The sequence below is a fragment of the Arachis stenosperma genome, chromosome 6 (genome assembly GCF_014773155.1).
Source record: "Arachis stenosperma cultivar V10309 chromosome 6, arast.V10309.gnm1.PFL2, whole genome shotgun sequence".
Classification (NCBI taxonomy): Eukaryota; Viridiplantae; Streptophyta; class Magnoliopsida; order Fabales; family Fabaceae; genus Arachis; species Arachis stenosperma.
This window is the reverse complement of record NC_080382.1, coordinates 63,406,728-63,421,611: the sequence shown is the minus strand read 5'-3', so window position 1 is coordinate 63,421,611 and position 14,884 is coordinate 63,406,728. Positions and strand designations below refer to the sequence as shown.

The following is a 14,884-nucleotide window of genomic DNA, read 5'->3' as shown; positions in this document are numbered from 1 at the left end:
GGTGATCCATGCATTGGCATAGAACTCTTGAACCATTAAGATTCCGACTTGTTGAATGGGGTTGGTAAGAACTTCCCAACCTCTTCTTCGGATCTCATGTCGGATCTCCGGATATTCACCCTTTTTGAGTGAAAAAGGGACCTCGGGGATCACCTTCTTCAAGGCCACAACTTCATAGAAGTGGTCTTGATGCACCCTTGAGATGAATCTTTCCATCTCCCATGACTCGGAGGTGGAAGCTTTTGCCTTCCCTTTCCTCTTTCTAGAGGTTTCTCCGGCCTTGGATGCCATAAATGGTTATGGAAAAACGAAAAAGCAACGCTTTTACCACACCAAACTTAAAAGGTTTGCTCATCCTCGAGCAAAAGAAGAAAGAAAAGAGTAGAAGAAGAAGAAATGAGGAAGAAGGGAGTGTCTTTTGTGTTCGGCCAAAGAGGGGGAGAAGTGGTGTTTAGGTTATGTGAAAATGAAGGGGTGAAGAAGGATTTATATAGGAGAGGGGGGTCATGGTTCGGCCATTGATGGGTGGGTTTGGGAGGGAAAGTGGTTTGAATTTGAATGGTGAGGTAGGTGGGGTTTTATGAAGGATGGATGTGAGTGGTGAAGAGAAAGATGGGATTTGATAGGTGAAGGGTTTTTGGGGAAGAGGAGTTGAGGTGATTGGTGAATGGGTGAAGAAGAGAGAGAGTGGTGGGGTTGGTGGGGATCCTGTGGGGTCCACAGATCCTGTGGTGTCAAGGAAAAGTCATCCCTGCACCAAATGGCATTCAAAATCACGTTTTGAGCCATTTCTGGCGTTAAACGCTGGGCTGGTGCCCATTCCTGGCGTTTAACGCCAGGTTCTTGCCCTTTTCTGGCGTTTAACGCCAGTCTGGTGCCCCTTTCTGGCGTTAAACGCCCAGAATGGTGCCAGACTGGGCGTTAAACGCCCAACTGCTAGCCACACTGGCGTTTAAACGCCAGTGGGTTCTTCCTCCAGGGTGTGCTGTTTTTCATTCTGTTTTTGCTTTTTCAATTGATTTTATGACTTCTCATGATCATCAACCTACAAAAAACATAAAATAACAAAAGAAAATAGTCAAAATATAACATTGGGTTGCCTCCCAACAAGCGCTTCTTTAATGTCATTAGCTTGACAGAGGACTCTCATGGAGCCTCACATTTTCTCAGAGCAATGTTGGAACCTCCCAACACCAAACTTAGAGTTTGAATGTGGGGGTTCAACACCAAACTTAGAGTTTGGTTGTGGCCTCCCAACACCAAACTTAGAGTTTGACTGTGGGGGCTCTGTTTGACTCTGATTTGAGAGAAGCTCTTCATGCTTCCTCTCCATGGTGACAGAGGGATATCCTTGAGCCTTAAACACAAAGGATTCTTCATTCACTTGAATGATCAGTTTGCCTCTATCAACATCAATTACGGCCTTTGCTGTGGCTAGGAAGGGTCTGCCAAGGATGATGGTCTCATCCATGCACTTCCCAGTCTCTAGGACTATGAAATCAGCAGGGATGTAATGGTCTTCAATCTTCACCAAAACATCCTCTACAAGTCCATGAGCTTGTTTTCTTGAGTTGTCTGCCATCTCTAATGAGATTCTTGCAGCTTGCACCTCAAAGATCCCTAGCTTCTCCATTACAGAGAGAGGCATGAGGTTTACACTTGACCCTAAGTCACACAGAGTCTTCTTGAAGGTCATGGTGCCTATGGTACAAGGTATTGAGACTTCCCAGGATCTTGTCTCTTTTGAGGTAATTTCTGCCTAGACAAGTCATCCAGTTCTTTGGTGAGCAAAGGAGGTTCATTCTCCCAAGTCTCATTTCCAAATAACTTGTCATTTAGCTTTATGATTGCTCCAAGGTATTTAGCAACTTTCTCTTCAGTGACATACTCATCCTCTTCAGAGGAGGAATACTCATCAGAGCTCATGAAAGGCAGAAGTAAGTCCAATGGAATCTCTATGGTCTCATTTTGAGCCTCAGATTCCCATGGTTCTTCATTGGGGAACTTAATGGAGGTCAGTGCACGCCCACTGAGGTCTTCCTCAGTGGCGTTCACTTCCTCCCCTTCCTCTCCAAATTCGGCCATGTTGATGGCCTTGTACTCTCCTTTTGGATTTTCTTCTGTGTTGCTTGGGAGAGTACTAGGAGGGAGTTCAGTAATTTTCTTGCTCAGCTGTCCCACTTGTGCCTCTAGATTCCTAATGGAGGACCGTGTTTCAGTCATGAAACTTTGAGTGGTTTTGATTAGATCGGAGACCATGGTTGCTAAGTCAGAGGGGTTCTGCTTAGAATTCTCTGTCTGTTGCTGAGAAGATGATGGAAAAGGCTTGCCATTGCTAAACCTGTTTCTTCCGCCATTATTGTTGTTGAAACCTTGTTGAGGTCTCTCTTGATTCTTCCATGAGAAATTTGGGTGATTTCTCCATGAAGAATTATAGGTGTTTCCATAGGGTTCTCCTAGGTAATTCACCTCTTCCATTGAAGGGTTCTCAGGATCATATGCTTCTTCTTCAGATGAAGCATCCTTAGTACTGTTTGGTGCATTTTGCATTCCAGACAGACTTTGAGAAATCAAATTGACTTGTTGTGTCAATATCTTGTTCTGAGCCAATATGGCATTCAGAGCATCAATCTCAAGAACTCCTTTCTTCTGATTAGTCCCATTGTTCACAGGATTCCTTTCAGAAGTGTACATGAATTGGTTATTTGTAACCATTTTAATTAGCTCTTGAGCTTCTGTAGGCGTCTTCTTCAAATGAAGAGATCCTCCAGCAGAGCTATCCAAAGACATCTTGGATAGTTCAGAGAGACCATCATAGAAAATACCTATGATGCTCCATTCAGAAAGCATGTCAGAAGGACATTTTCTGATCAATTGTTTGTATCTTTCCCAAGCTTCATAGAGGGATTCTCCATCCTTCTGTCTGAAGGTTTGGACTTCCACTCTAAGCTTACTCAATTTTTGAGGTGGAAAGAACTTTGCCAAGAAGGCATTGACTAGCTTTTCCCATGAGTCCAGGCTTCTTTTAGGTTGTGAATCCAACCATGTCCTAGCTCTGTCTCTTACAGCAAAAGGGAATAGCATAAGTCTGTAGACCTCAGGGTCTACCCCATTAGTCTTGACAGTGTCACAGATTTGCAAGAATTCAGCTAAAAACTGATGAGGATCTTCCAGTGGAAGTCCATGAAACTTGCAATTCTGTTGCATTAGAGAAACTAATTGAGGCTTAAGCTCAAAGTTGTTTGCTCCAATGGCAGGGATAGAGATGCTTCTCCCATAGAAGTCGGGAGTAGGTGCAGTAAAATCACCCAGCACCTTCCTTGCATTGTTTGCATTATTGTTGTTTTCGGCTGCCATGTGTGCTTCTCCTTTGAAGATTTCTGTTAGGTCCTCTACAGAGAGTTTTGCCTTAGCTTCTCTTAGCTTTCGCTTCAAGGTCCTTTCAGGTTCAGGGTCAGCTTCAACAAGAATGCCTTTGTCTCTGCTCCTGCTCATATGAAAGAGAAGAGAACAAGAAAATGTGGAATCCTCTATGTCACAGTACAGAGATTCCTTGAGGTGTCAGAAGAACAGAAAAATAGAAGAAAGAGGTAGAAGAATTCGAACTTAATCAGATAGAGTTCGAATTGTGCATTGAGAAGGAGTGGTACTCCATAAATAGAAGGATGTGGGAAGAGGGGAGGAGAATTTTCGAAAATTAAGTTAAAGAAATTGAAAACATTTTGAAAACACTAATTAATTTTCGAAAATAAGAGTGGAAAGAAATCAAGTGATTTTTGAAAAAGATTTTGAAATTAGAAGTCAAAAGATTTGATTGAAAGCTATTTTGAAAAAGATGAGGTTAAGAAGATATGATTGGTTTTTAAAAAAATGTGATTGAGAAGATATGATTTGAAAACAATTTTAAAAAGATTTGATTTTAAAAATTAATAACTTGGCTAACAAGAAAAGATATGATTCAAACATTAAACCTTTCTCAACAGAAAAGGCAACATACTTGAAATGTTTAATCAAATCATTAATTGTTAGCAAGTATCTTTGAAAAAGGAAAGAAATTGATTTTGAAAACATTTGATTGAAAAGATATGATTTGAAAAAGATTTGATTTTGAAAAACTTTGAAAACTTGAAAAAAAATTGATTTGAAAACAAAATTCTCCCCCTTGTGCCATCCTGGCGTTAAACGCCCAGAATGGTATCCATTCTGGCGTTTAACGCCCAAAATGCTACCTTTTTGGGCGTTAAACGCCCAACCAGGTACCCTGGCTGGCGTTTAAACGCCAGTCTGTCCTTCTTCACTGGGCGTTTTGAACGCCCAGCTTTTTCTGTGTAATTCCTCTACTGCATGTTCTGAATCTTCAGTTCTCTGTACTATTGACTTGAAAATAGAACCAAGATCTAATAAACAATACATGCAAGACACCAAACTTAAAATTAGACACTAGACTCAAACAAGAAACATAAAATCTTTTTGGTTTTTATGATTTTGAAAATTTTTTTGTGCTTTTTTTTTCGAAAATTATATGGAAAGAGAAAATAAAAGTTTCAGAATTCTTAATTCGGATTCCAGGAATCATTGCAATGCTAGTCTAAGACTCCGGTCCAGGAATTAGACATGACTTCACAGCCAGCCAAGCTTTCAAAGAAAGCTTCGGTCCAAAACACTAGACATGGCCAATGGCCAGCCAAGCCTTAGCAGATCATTGCTCCAATAGCAAGATTGATAGAGATCAACAAGCTCTTGTGATGATCAGTTGAAACCTCGGTCCAATAAGATTAGACATGGCTTCTCAGCCAGCCAGACTTCAATATATCATCATGAAACACTAGAATTCCTTCTTAAGAACTCTGAAAAAAAAAATACCTAATCTAAGCAACAAGATGAACCGTCAGTTGTCCATACACAGAACAATCCCCGGCAACGGCGCCAAAAACTTGGTGCGCGAAATTGTGATCACTACAACTTCGCACAACTAACCAGCAAGTGCACTGGGTCGTCCAAGTAATAAACCTTACGCGAGTAAGGGTCGATCCCACGGAGATTGTTGGTATGAAGCAAGCTATGGTCACCTTGTAAATCTTAGTCAGGCAGACTCAAATGGGTATAGTGATATACGAATAAAGCATAAAGATAAAGATAGAGGTACTTATGTAATTCATTGGTAGGAACTTCAGATAAGCGTATGAAGATGCCTTCCCTTCCGTTTCTCTGCTTTCCTACTGTCTTCATCCAATCCTTCTTACTCCTTTCCATGGCAAGCTTATGTAGGGTTTCACCGTTGTCAGTGGCTACCTCCCATCCTCTCAGTGAAAATGTTCCTATGCTCTGTCACAGCATATGGCTAATCAGCTGTCGGTTCTCGGTCAGGCCGGAATAGAATCCAGTGATTCTTTTGCGTCTGTCACTAACACCCCGCCTGCTAGGAGTTTGAAGCACGCACAGTCATTCAATCATTGAATCCTACTCAGAATACCACAGACAAGGTTAGACCTTCCGGATTCTCTTGAATGCCGCCATTAGTTCTCGCCTATACCACGAAGACTCTGATCTCACAGATTGGCTGGCTCGTTTGTCAGGCGAGCACTCGGTTGTCAGGCGATCAACCATGCATCGTGTATCAGTAATCCAAGAGATAAACACTAGAGCCTTGTTTGCTTGTAGAACAGAAGTGGTTGTCAGTCACCTTGTTCATAAGTGAGAATGATGATGAGTGTCACGGATCATCACATTCATCAAGTTGAAGAACAAGTGATATCTTGGACAAAGAACAAGCGGAATTGAATAGAAGAACAATAGTAATTGCATTAATACTCGAGGTACAGCAGAGCTCCACACCTTAATCTATGGTGTGTAGAAACTCCACCGTTGAAAATACATAAGAACAAGGTCTAGGCATGGCCGAATGGCCAGCCTCCCAAAGAGGGTTCAATCATCAAAGCATGATCAAAAGCTCCCTAATACAATAGCAAAAGGTCCTACTTATAGAAAACTAGTAGCCTAGGGTGTACAGAGATGAGTAAATGACATAAAAATCCACTTCCGGGCCCACTTGGTGTGTGCTTGGGCTGAGCAATGAAGCAATTTCGTGTAGAGACTCTTCTTGGAGTTAAACGCCAGCTTTTATGCCAGTTTGGGCGTTTAACTCCCATTTAGGTGCCAGTTCCGGCGTTTAACGCTGGGATTTCTGAGGGTGACTTTGAACGCCGGTTTGGGCCATCAAATCTTGGGCAAAGTATGGACTATCATATATTGCTGGAAAGCCCAGGATGTCTAAATTCCAACGCCGTTGAGAGCGCGCCAATTGGGCTTCTGTAGTTCCAGAAAATCCACTTCGAGTGCAGGGAGGTCAGAATCCAACAGCATCTGCAGTCCTTTTTAGTCTCTGGATCAGATTTTTGCTCAGGTCCCTCAATTTCAGCCAGAAAATACCTGAAATCACAGAAAAACACACAAACTCATAGTAAAGTCCAGAAAAGTGAATTTTAACTAAAAACTAATAAAAATATACTAAGAACTCAACTAAAACTACTAAAAACATACTAAAAACAATGCCAAAAAAGGGTACAAATTATCCGCTCATCAGTTGTGTGGAGGAAAATGCATCCCTTGAGGCATCTCAGGGATTTCTTGATGAGGGACTTCCTCATGCTCTTGTTGAGGTCCATGAGTGGGATCTCTTATTTGCTCCATCCTCTTTTTAGTGATGGGCTTGTCCTCTTCAATGAGGATGTCTTCCTCTATGACAATTCCAGCTAAATTGCACATGTGACAGATGAGATGAGGAAAGGCTAACCTTGCCAAGGTGGAGGTTTTGTTAGCCACTTTATAGAGTTCTAGAGATATGACCTCATGAACTTCTATTTCCTCTCTAATCATGATGCTATGGATCATGATAGCCCGATCTACAGTCACATTGGATCGGTTGCTAGTAGGAATGGTGGAGCGTTGGATGAATTCCAACCATCTTCTAGCCACGGGTTTAAGGTCATGCCTTCTCAATTGAACCGGCTTGCCTTTGGAGTCTCTTTTCCATTGAGCTCCTTCTACACATATGTCCATGAGAACGTGATCCAACCTTTGATCAAAGTTGACCCTTCAAGTGTAGGGGCGTGCATCTCCTTGCATCATTGGCAAGTTGAATGCCAACCTTGCATTTTTTGGACTGAAATCTAAGTATTTCCCCCGAACCATGGTAAGCCAATTCTTTGGGTTCAGGTTCACACTTTGATCATGGTTCTTGATGATCCATGCATTAGCATAGAACTCTTGAACCATTAAGATTCCGACATGTTGAATGGTGTTGGTGAGAACTTCCCAACCTCTTCTTCGAATCTAATGTCAAATCTCTGGATACTCATACCTTTTGAGCATGAAAGGGACCTCAGGGATCACCTTCTTCTTGGCCATAACTTCATAGAAGTGGTCTTGATGGACCTTTGAGATGAATCTCTCCATCTCCCATGACTCGGAGGTGGAAGCTTTTGCCTTCCCTTTCCTCTTTCTAGAGGTTTCTCCAGCCTTAGGTGCCATAAATGGTTATGAAAAAAAAACCAACGCTTTTACCGCACCAAACTTAAAAGGTTTGCTCGTCCTCGAGCAAAAGAAGAAAGAAAGGAGGAGAAGAAGAATAAAATGGAGGAGATGGAGAGCTGTGAGTGGTTCGGCCAAGGGGGAAAGAAGTGTATGATGTGTGAAAATGAAGAAGGGATGAGAGGTTTATATAAAAGTCGAGAGAGTGGTAGGGTTTTTGTATTAGGGGTTGGGGTTGGGAGGGGGTTGGGGAGGGAAAGGATGTGAATTTGAATGTTGAGGTAGGTGGGGTTTTGGGGAAAGAGTGGGTGGATGTGAGTGGTGAAGGGTATTTGGGGAAGGATGTTATTGGAATGTGTGAAGAAGAGAGAGAGTGAGTTGAGGTAGGTGGGGATCCTGTGGGGTCCACAGATCCTGAGGAGTCAAGGATTTCTCATCCCTGCACCATTCTGGCATGTAAACGCCCCTTTGAGTGCCAATCCTGGCATTAAACGCTAGATTGCTACCCATTTCTGGTGTTTAACGCCAGCTTTTCTTCCCTTTCTGGCGTTTAACGCTAGCTTAGTGCCCTTTTCTGGCGTTAAACGCCAGTCTGGTGCCCTTTTCTGGCGTTAAATGCCCAGAATGGTGCCAAACTGGGCGTTTAACGCCCATTCTGCTACCCTTACTGGTGTTTAAACGCCAGTGAGCTCATCCTCCAGGGTGTGCTATTTTCAATGCTATTTTTTATTTTTGCTTTTGTTTCTGTGACTCCACATGATCATCATCCTATAGAAAACTTAAAATAACAATGGAAAATAGAAATTCAACATAGATAAGTAAAAATTTGGTTGCCTCCCAACAAGCGCTTCTTTAATGTCAATAGCTTGACAGTGAACTCTCATGGAGCCTCACAGAGACTCAGAGCATGATGATGGCCTCCCAACACCAAACTTAGAGCTTGAATTTGGGGGCTTGGTTTGACTCTGAATTGAGAGAAACTTTTCATGCATCTTCTCCATGTGTACAGAAGGAGATCCTTGAGCCTTAAACACAAGGTAGTCCTCATTCACTTGAAGGACCAACTCTCCTCTGTCAACATCAATCACACCTTTTTCTATGGCTAGGAAGGGTCTGCCAAGTGATGACAAGTCATCTTATACTAGTTTTTCTAGTCTTTTTCCTTTGTTTTTAATAGGTTTTATACACTTTCTTGAGCCACAAGTAAGCCATTTGGGTGGAATTTCATGTTTACTTAGATTCAATCAACCATGAATGAATTGATGCATTTTCATTAGATTTTGTGCTATAATTGTTATATATCATGAAAGAGCAACAATCTCATGATTTGGTGTATAGCTTTGATACCTGTAATTAATTGATGATAGGTGGGAAGAAAGTTTGGAAGAAGGTTGAAGAAAAGGGAATAGCAAAGAGCAAAAAGAAGGACTCAAGTTTGAGCTCAAGTTTTCCTCAAACTTGAACTCAAACTTGAGGAAGAATGCAACCACACCCTGGAGGCATGCTGATGCCAGGGCATCTAGGCCAGTTTCACTGACCTTTTCTTTACTGTTTTAGGGTAGTTTCATGCATTTTCTTAGTGAATAAGGCATGTTTTGGGTGAATATACACTTACACATTGATTCAAGCATCTATTGTGAATTTTGCATGATTTCATGAGATTTTTGCTAGAATTGCATGATAACTTGATGATGCATAATCTCATGACTTTAGCTAGAGCTTTGATGCACTTTAATTGCTTGATTTCAGGACAAATAAAGCATGGAAGAACCACGTTAGCATTCACGTTAACTTAGTTAACGAGAACATTAACGTGGAATGGCAAGAAGCTTGCAACGTTAATGACAAAAGTGATCACCAATAACGCCTGTGAAGCCATCCATAGCTCACGTTAATAGCCACGTTAACTTAACGTGGTAGATAACATAGAAGAAAAAGGGGAAATCCACGTTAACGAGAAAAGTGAACACCACTAACGTTGGGAAACTAGGCAATGCCCCACGTTAAAAGTCACGTTAACTTAGTTAACGTGAACTCTAATGTGGAAGAGGACCAACAATGCCAACGTTAGTGACACTCACTTTTGTCACTAACGTTGGATCATTAGCATTGCCTACGTTAATTCTCATGTTAAGATTGTTAATGTGAAAGTTAACGTAGAGTTGAATTCAAAGAACCAACGTTAGTGACACTCACTTTTGTCACTAACGTTGGGAGATGGCTTCATTTACTATGTTAAGAGCCACGTTAACTTAGTTAACGTGAGTCCTAACATAGGAACTTTAGGCAATTGGAGCATTAGTGACAAAGGTGAGTGTCACTAACGCTCTTGAAGGTGAAGAACACCCACGTTAAGAGCCACGTTAGCTAAGCTAACGTGAGACTTAATGTAGAGGCAAGAGGCAAGCCAATGTTAATGGGAAAAGTGAGTCCCATTAACGTTTGCGAAAAGGGGCAAAAGCCAACGTTAATGGGAAAAGTGAGTCCCATTAACGTTGGCCAAGGATTGAATAGGAGACGTTAGTAGTCACGTTAAGACTACTAACGTTGGATTTTCCCATTAACGTTGGCCAAGGATTGAATAGGAGACGTTAGTAGTCACGTTAAGACTACTAACGTTGGAGTTAACGTGGGTATATAAGGGTGGAACGTTAGTGGAAAAGGTGAATGCCACTAACGTTCTCGCACCCAAAAATGTGACTCAATGTTAATCTCACTAAATGCCCAAGCCTAACTCATATTTCTCTGCAAGCTGGGCCCACTAAAGATGAGAACCGCTTTAACTTAAGGTCCAGAGCCCACATCCAAGACTTGAAGAACTCACTAGAAGATCATGAGGAGTAGTATAAATAGGAGTAGTTTTGAACTAGAGAGAAGCTTGGCACTTCTGGGCATTACTCTCTATAGATTTACTTTTTCTGCACTTTAGAATGGATTCTTCTTTTCTGCTATTTTTCATTTCTAGAGCTATGAACAACTAAACCCCTTTCATTGGGTTAAGGAGCTCTGTTGTAATTTGATGGATCAATTATAGTTTTCATTCTTCTTCTTCTTTCTTTTTTCTTGATCTTACTAGAAAGCTTTCAATCTTAATTCAATTGGTTAGTTGTCTTGGAAAAGAAACTCTCCATAATTGGATCTCCGTTGAGCCTTGGAAAAGGGATGAGGAGATCATGCTAGAAATGCTTTCTCATGTTAGACCAAATTGGGGTTTGGATGGATATTGTGACATGTAATCCTACCAACACTTTGATTTAGGAATACATGTGGTATAATCAGTGACCACACTTTATCTCTTCCCATGAGCAATTAAATCAAGGAATTGGGTAATTGTTCAAGCTTAGAGAGATTGGATTGCCAAGGAATTGGGATTTCTCCATATCTTATCCTACCCATTCTCTTTACTTTCTGTCATTTAATTTCATGCTTATTACCCAAACTCCCTATTTAAGATTCTGCACTTTAATTCCTGCTATTTACTTTCCAATCATTTAATTTTCTGCAAATTCCAAATCCAATTTCTGCTAAGCTCAACTAGCACTTTCTTCTAACTAAGATTGCTTGACCAATCAATCCCTGTGGGATTCAACCTCACTCTACTGTGAGTTTTACTTGACGACAATTTGGTATACTTGCCGAAGGGAAATTTGTTGAGAGACAAGTTTTCACGCATCAAGTTTATGGCGCCGTTGCCGGGGATTGATTTTGAATCAACAATGATTAAGTTTGAAGATCACTAGATTGAGCATTTTTCCTTTTTGTTTAGTTTATTCAGTCAATTTCTGTAGTTGTTTTGATTTATTCCTCACCCATGCACCCCCTTAGTTTTGTTTCGTTCTTCATTTCTTTGTTTATTATAATTTTGCTCACTAACCCACTAACTGTTTGATAATTTGCATCACTCACACTAACAATTACTCTAACAAAACTAGTTTCAGCATTTCATCTCCTGCTATGCAATCTGTTGTATGATAGGGAGAAGAGAAGGAGCTTCAACATCCTTTGACTCAGAACCTGAAATAACCCTTTGTAGACGACGAAGGAAAGCAAGAGGAAAAAGGATTATTGGTGCTGAGGAAGCAGAGGAAGAGTATTTTGAACCCAACATGAAAGAGAATTTGGAGAACAACCATGAAGAGGAAGCTCATAATCAAGGCCATGCCAACCGTGCTGGGCAAGAAAGGAGGGTTTTAGGATCCTATATCAATCCTAATCCTGGAAACTGTGGGAGCAGCATTCAGAAACCCACCATACATGCCAACAATTTCGAGCTAAAACCCCAGCTCATCACTTTGGTGCAAAATAATTGCTCATTTGGAGGAGGTGCTCAAGAAGACCCTAACCAACACTTGACCACCTTCTTGAGGATTTGTGACACGGTGAAGTCCAATGGAGTCCACCCCGATGTCTAAAGGTTGCTCTTGTTCCCCTTTTCACTCAGGGACAAGGCATCCAAGTGGCTTGAATCCTTTCCAAAGGAGAGCTTGACTAATTGGGAAGAGGTAGTGAACAAGTTTTTGGCAAGGTTTTATCCCCCTCAAAGGATCAATAGGGTGAGAACTAAAGTGCAGACGTTCAGACAGCAAGATAGGGAGACACTTTATGAAGCTTGGGAAAGGTTCAAGGATCTAACAAGGAGATGCCCACCAGAGATGTTTAACGAGTGGGTCCAACTTCACATCTTCTATGAAGGTCTTTCATATGAGTCAAAGAAGGCTGTGGATCATTCATCAGGAGGCTCTCTAAACAAGAAGAAAGCCATTGAAGAAGCCATAGATGTCATTGAAACAGTTGCTGAAAATGACTACTTCTATGCATCCGAAAGAAGTAACACCAGAGGAGTCATGGAGCTGAACCACATGGATGCCTTGCTAGCTCAAAACAAGATGATCACCAAGTAGCTAGTAGATCTTACCAAGAAGGTGAAGGAGAACCAAATTATAGTAGCCATTACTTCATCACCAGCTCAAGAAGGAGCAAACATAGGAGAAGAAGGTGACTGGGAGCAAGCCAAATATGTTGGAAACTCACCTAGACAAAGCCATGATCCATACTCCAAAACTTACAACTCTGGATGGAGAAATCACCCCAACTTTGGATGGGGAAATCAACAAGATCAAGGGCAAGATCAGAGACGCCACAACCTCAACTCCAACAACCATGTAACTCATCAAAACACAACACAGAGACATTACCAACACCTATCCAACCAATCTTCATAACCTCCTAATCTCAACCCACCATCATTGACAGATGATAGACACTCAAAGATTGAAGCTCTACTTGAAGGCTTGTGCAGAAAAGTTCAAGACAACAAGGTGTTTAAGGAAGAGGTACGAGCCAATATCAAAAACCAAGGAGAGAACATCAAGAGGTTGGAGTCCCAAGTAGGGTACTTTTCTCAACAACTTCCCAAGTCCACTGATGGATTTCCCAGTGACACAGAGAAGAATCCAAGAGGAGAAACAAGGAAAGTAAGATGGGAAGAATGTAAAATGATAACCACAAGTGATGGAGAGAGTATGAATGGAGTAGAACACCTTCAAAACAATCACAAAGAAAGCCAGACAACTCAACTGACATCCAAAGAAGAGCTAAGGAAGAAGGATGTGTTGAACCCATATTCACCTTTTCCCCACAGGCTTAAAGGTGGTGTAGCAGGGAGAATGTACTCAAGGTTCCTTGATATGTTTGCATCTCTTGATGTAAATATACCATTCATTAGAGCCCTCCAGTAAATGCCTTTCTACATCAAGTATATAAAGGAGCTACTAGCCAGAAAGAGTCCATTAAACGGTGGACAAACCATAAAGATGAACAAGGACTGCAGTGCCCTCATTCAACCAGGGGCACCTACAAAGAAGGAGGATCCAGGGAGTTTTCACATCCCTTGTGCCATAGGAGAAACAATGATTGACAAAGGGCTTTGTGACTTGGGAACAAGCATCAATGTAAGGCCTTTCTCCCTCATGAAGAGGCTCCAAATCAATGAACTAACTCCCACTGATGTAATTATCAGATTGGCTGACAAAACTCAAAGACAAGCAATAGGAGTGGTTGAAAATATGCTGATAAAGGTTGGGAACTACTACCTTCCCACAGATTTTGTTGTTCTGGAAATGGATGAGAATCCTATCTACCCCATCATTCTAGGAAGACCATTACTAGCCACAGCCAGAGCGCTCATAGACGTAGAGCGAGGAGAGCTGGTACTGAGGATACATGATGAGCAGCTCACCTTCAATGTCTTTAAACCCTCACAAGAATCAGATCATGATAACAGAGAGTTGATGGAGGAGCCAACCAAGGAAGCATTAATGCAAGAAACAAGCAGTGAAGCGAAAACAATACAAATAGAAGCCTCATTGGTTGGAAAGCCATGTGCTCAGGAAGAACCACATCAAAAGGGGATCCAAAAGAAACCAGAACCACCAGAGCCATGCAAAACTAGCAATAAAAATTCCTTAGAGGAAGAATCTGTAGAAAGCAAGATAGCACTAAGAGAAACAAGGAAGAAAGTACCCAGAAGATGGAGAAACAAAAAAATTCCTACAGAAGATTTCTCTCCAGGTGATGAAGTGATCTCTACATACTTCCCAACCATACCACCTCATCTTCCCACTATTCCATCTCAGCTACCCCCAGTGTATACCATCAACAAAATCATGTCCTTAGAGCATATGGAGCTTATCAACAAAGCTAATGGACATAGGTTCACTGCAAGAGGAGAGGACTTCAAGCACTATCAGCCACCTTGACAAGAACCAAAAATGTCAAGCTAGTGATGCTAAAGAAGCGCTTCATGGGAGGCAACCCATGTTCTATAACTCTCTCTCTTAAGTAGTAATAATGCAAAGTTCATGGATTTTCATATCAATGTTGAACAACCAATATAAGACTCCTTTTCATGCAAAGTATAGTACATGATAAGTTTGGTGTTTAAAGCACACCAAGTGGGTTTGAACACACTCTTTGAAAAAAAACAATTCATTCCCCAAACTTATTGCACCATATGACCACAAACAAGTTTGGTGTACCAATGTTGCATGCATGGGTAGCTTAATGGTTGATTGATGTGTATTCGTGAATTCATTAAAAGAATTTTAAAAAAAAAGAGATTTTTGTTTCATTAGTTCACCCCTTGAATTTTCCCACCAATTTTTCAATTAATTTTCACATTTTCTCTTTATTGTGTATAGGGAATCAAAAAGGACATTGATGGTACTTGATAGGATAAATGAGGAAGAGGGATTCGGCCACTACACCAAGGGAATTTCACACTTGTCCTTATAGGGAATGTCCTTGGAAGTGTTGCCATGCAACATTGGGAGTGGATGGCTTTGGAGACCGAACC

At 41.3% G+C, this 14,884-nt stretch overlaps 1 protein-coding gene and 1 non-coding gene across 2 annotated transcripts; both read left to right on the top strand.

Annotated features, from left to right (window-relative positions):
* Positions 1-2,844: 2,844 nt before the first annotated feature.
* LOC130937341 (small nucleolar RNA R71) lies at positions 2,845-2,952 on the top strand. The gene has a single exon (XR_009068562.1). It is a non-coding gene; the product is annotated as a small nucleolar RNA R71 (small nucleolar RNA).
* A 10,391-nt stretch (positions 2,953-13,343) lies between these two features.
* Positions 13,344-14,288, top strand: LOC130934113 (uncharacterized). The gene has a single exon (XM_057863703.1). The coding sequence runs from the start codon at positions 13,344-13,346 to the stop codon at positions 14,286-14,288; it is 945 nt and encodes a 314-aa protein (XP_057719686.1).
* Positions 14,289-14,884: the final 596 nt, after the last annotated feature.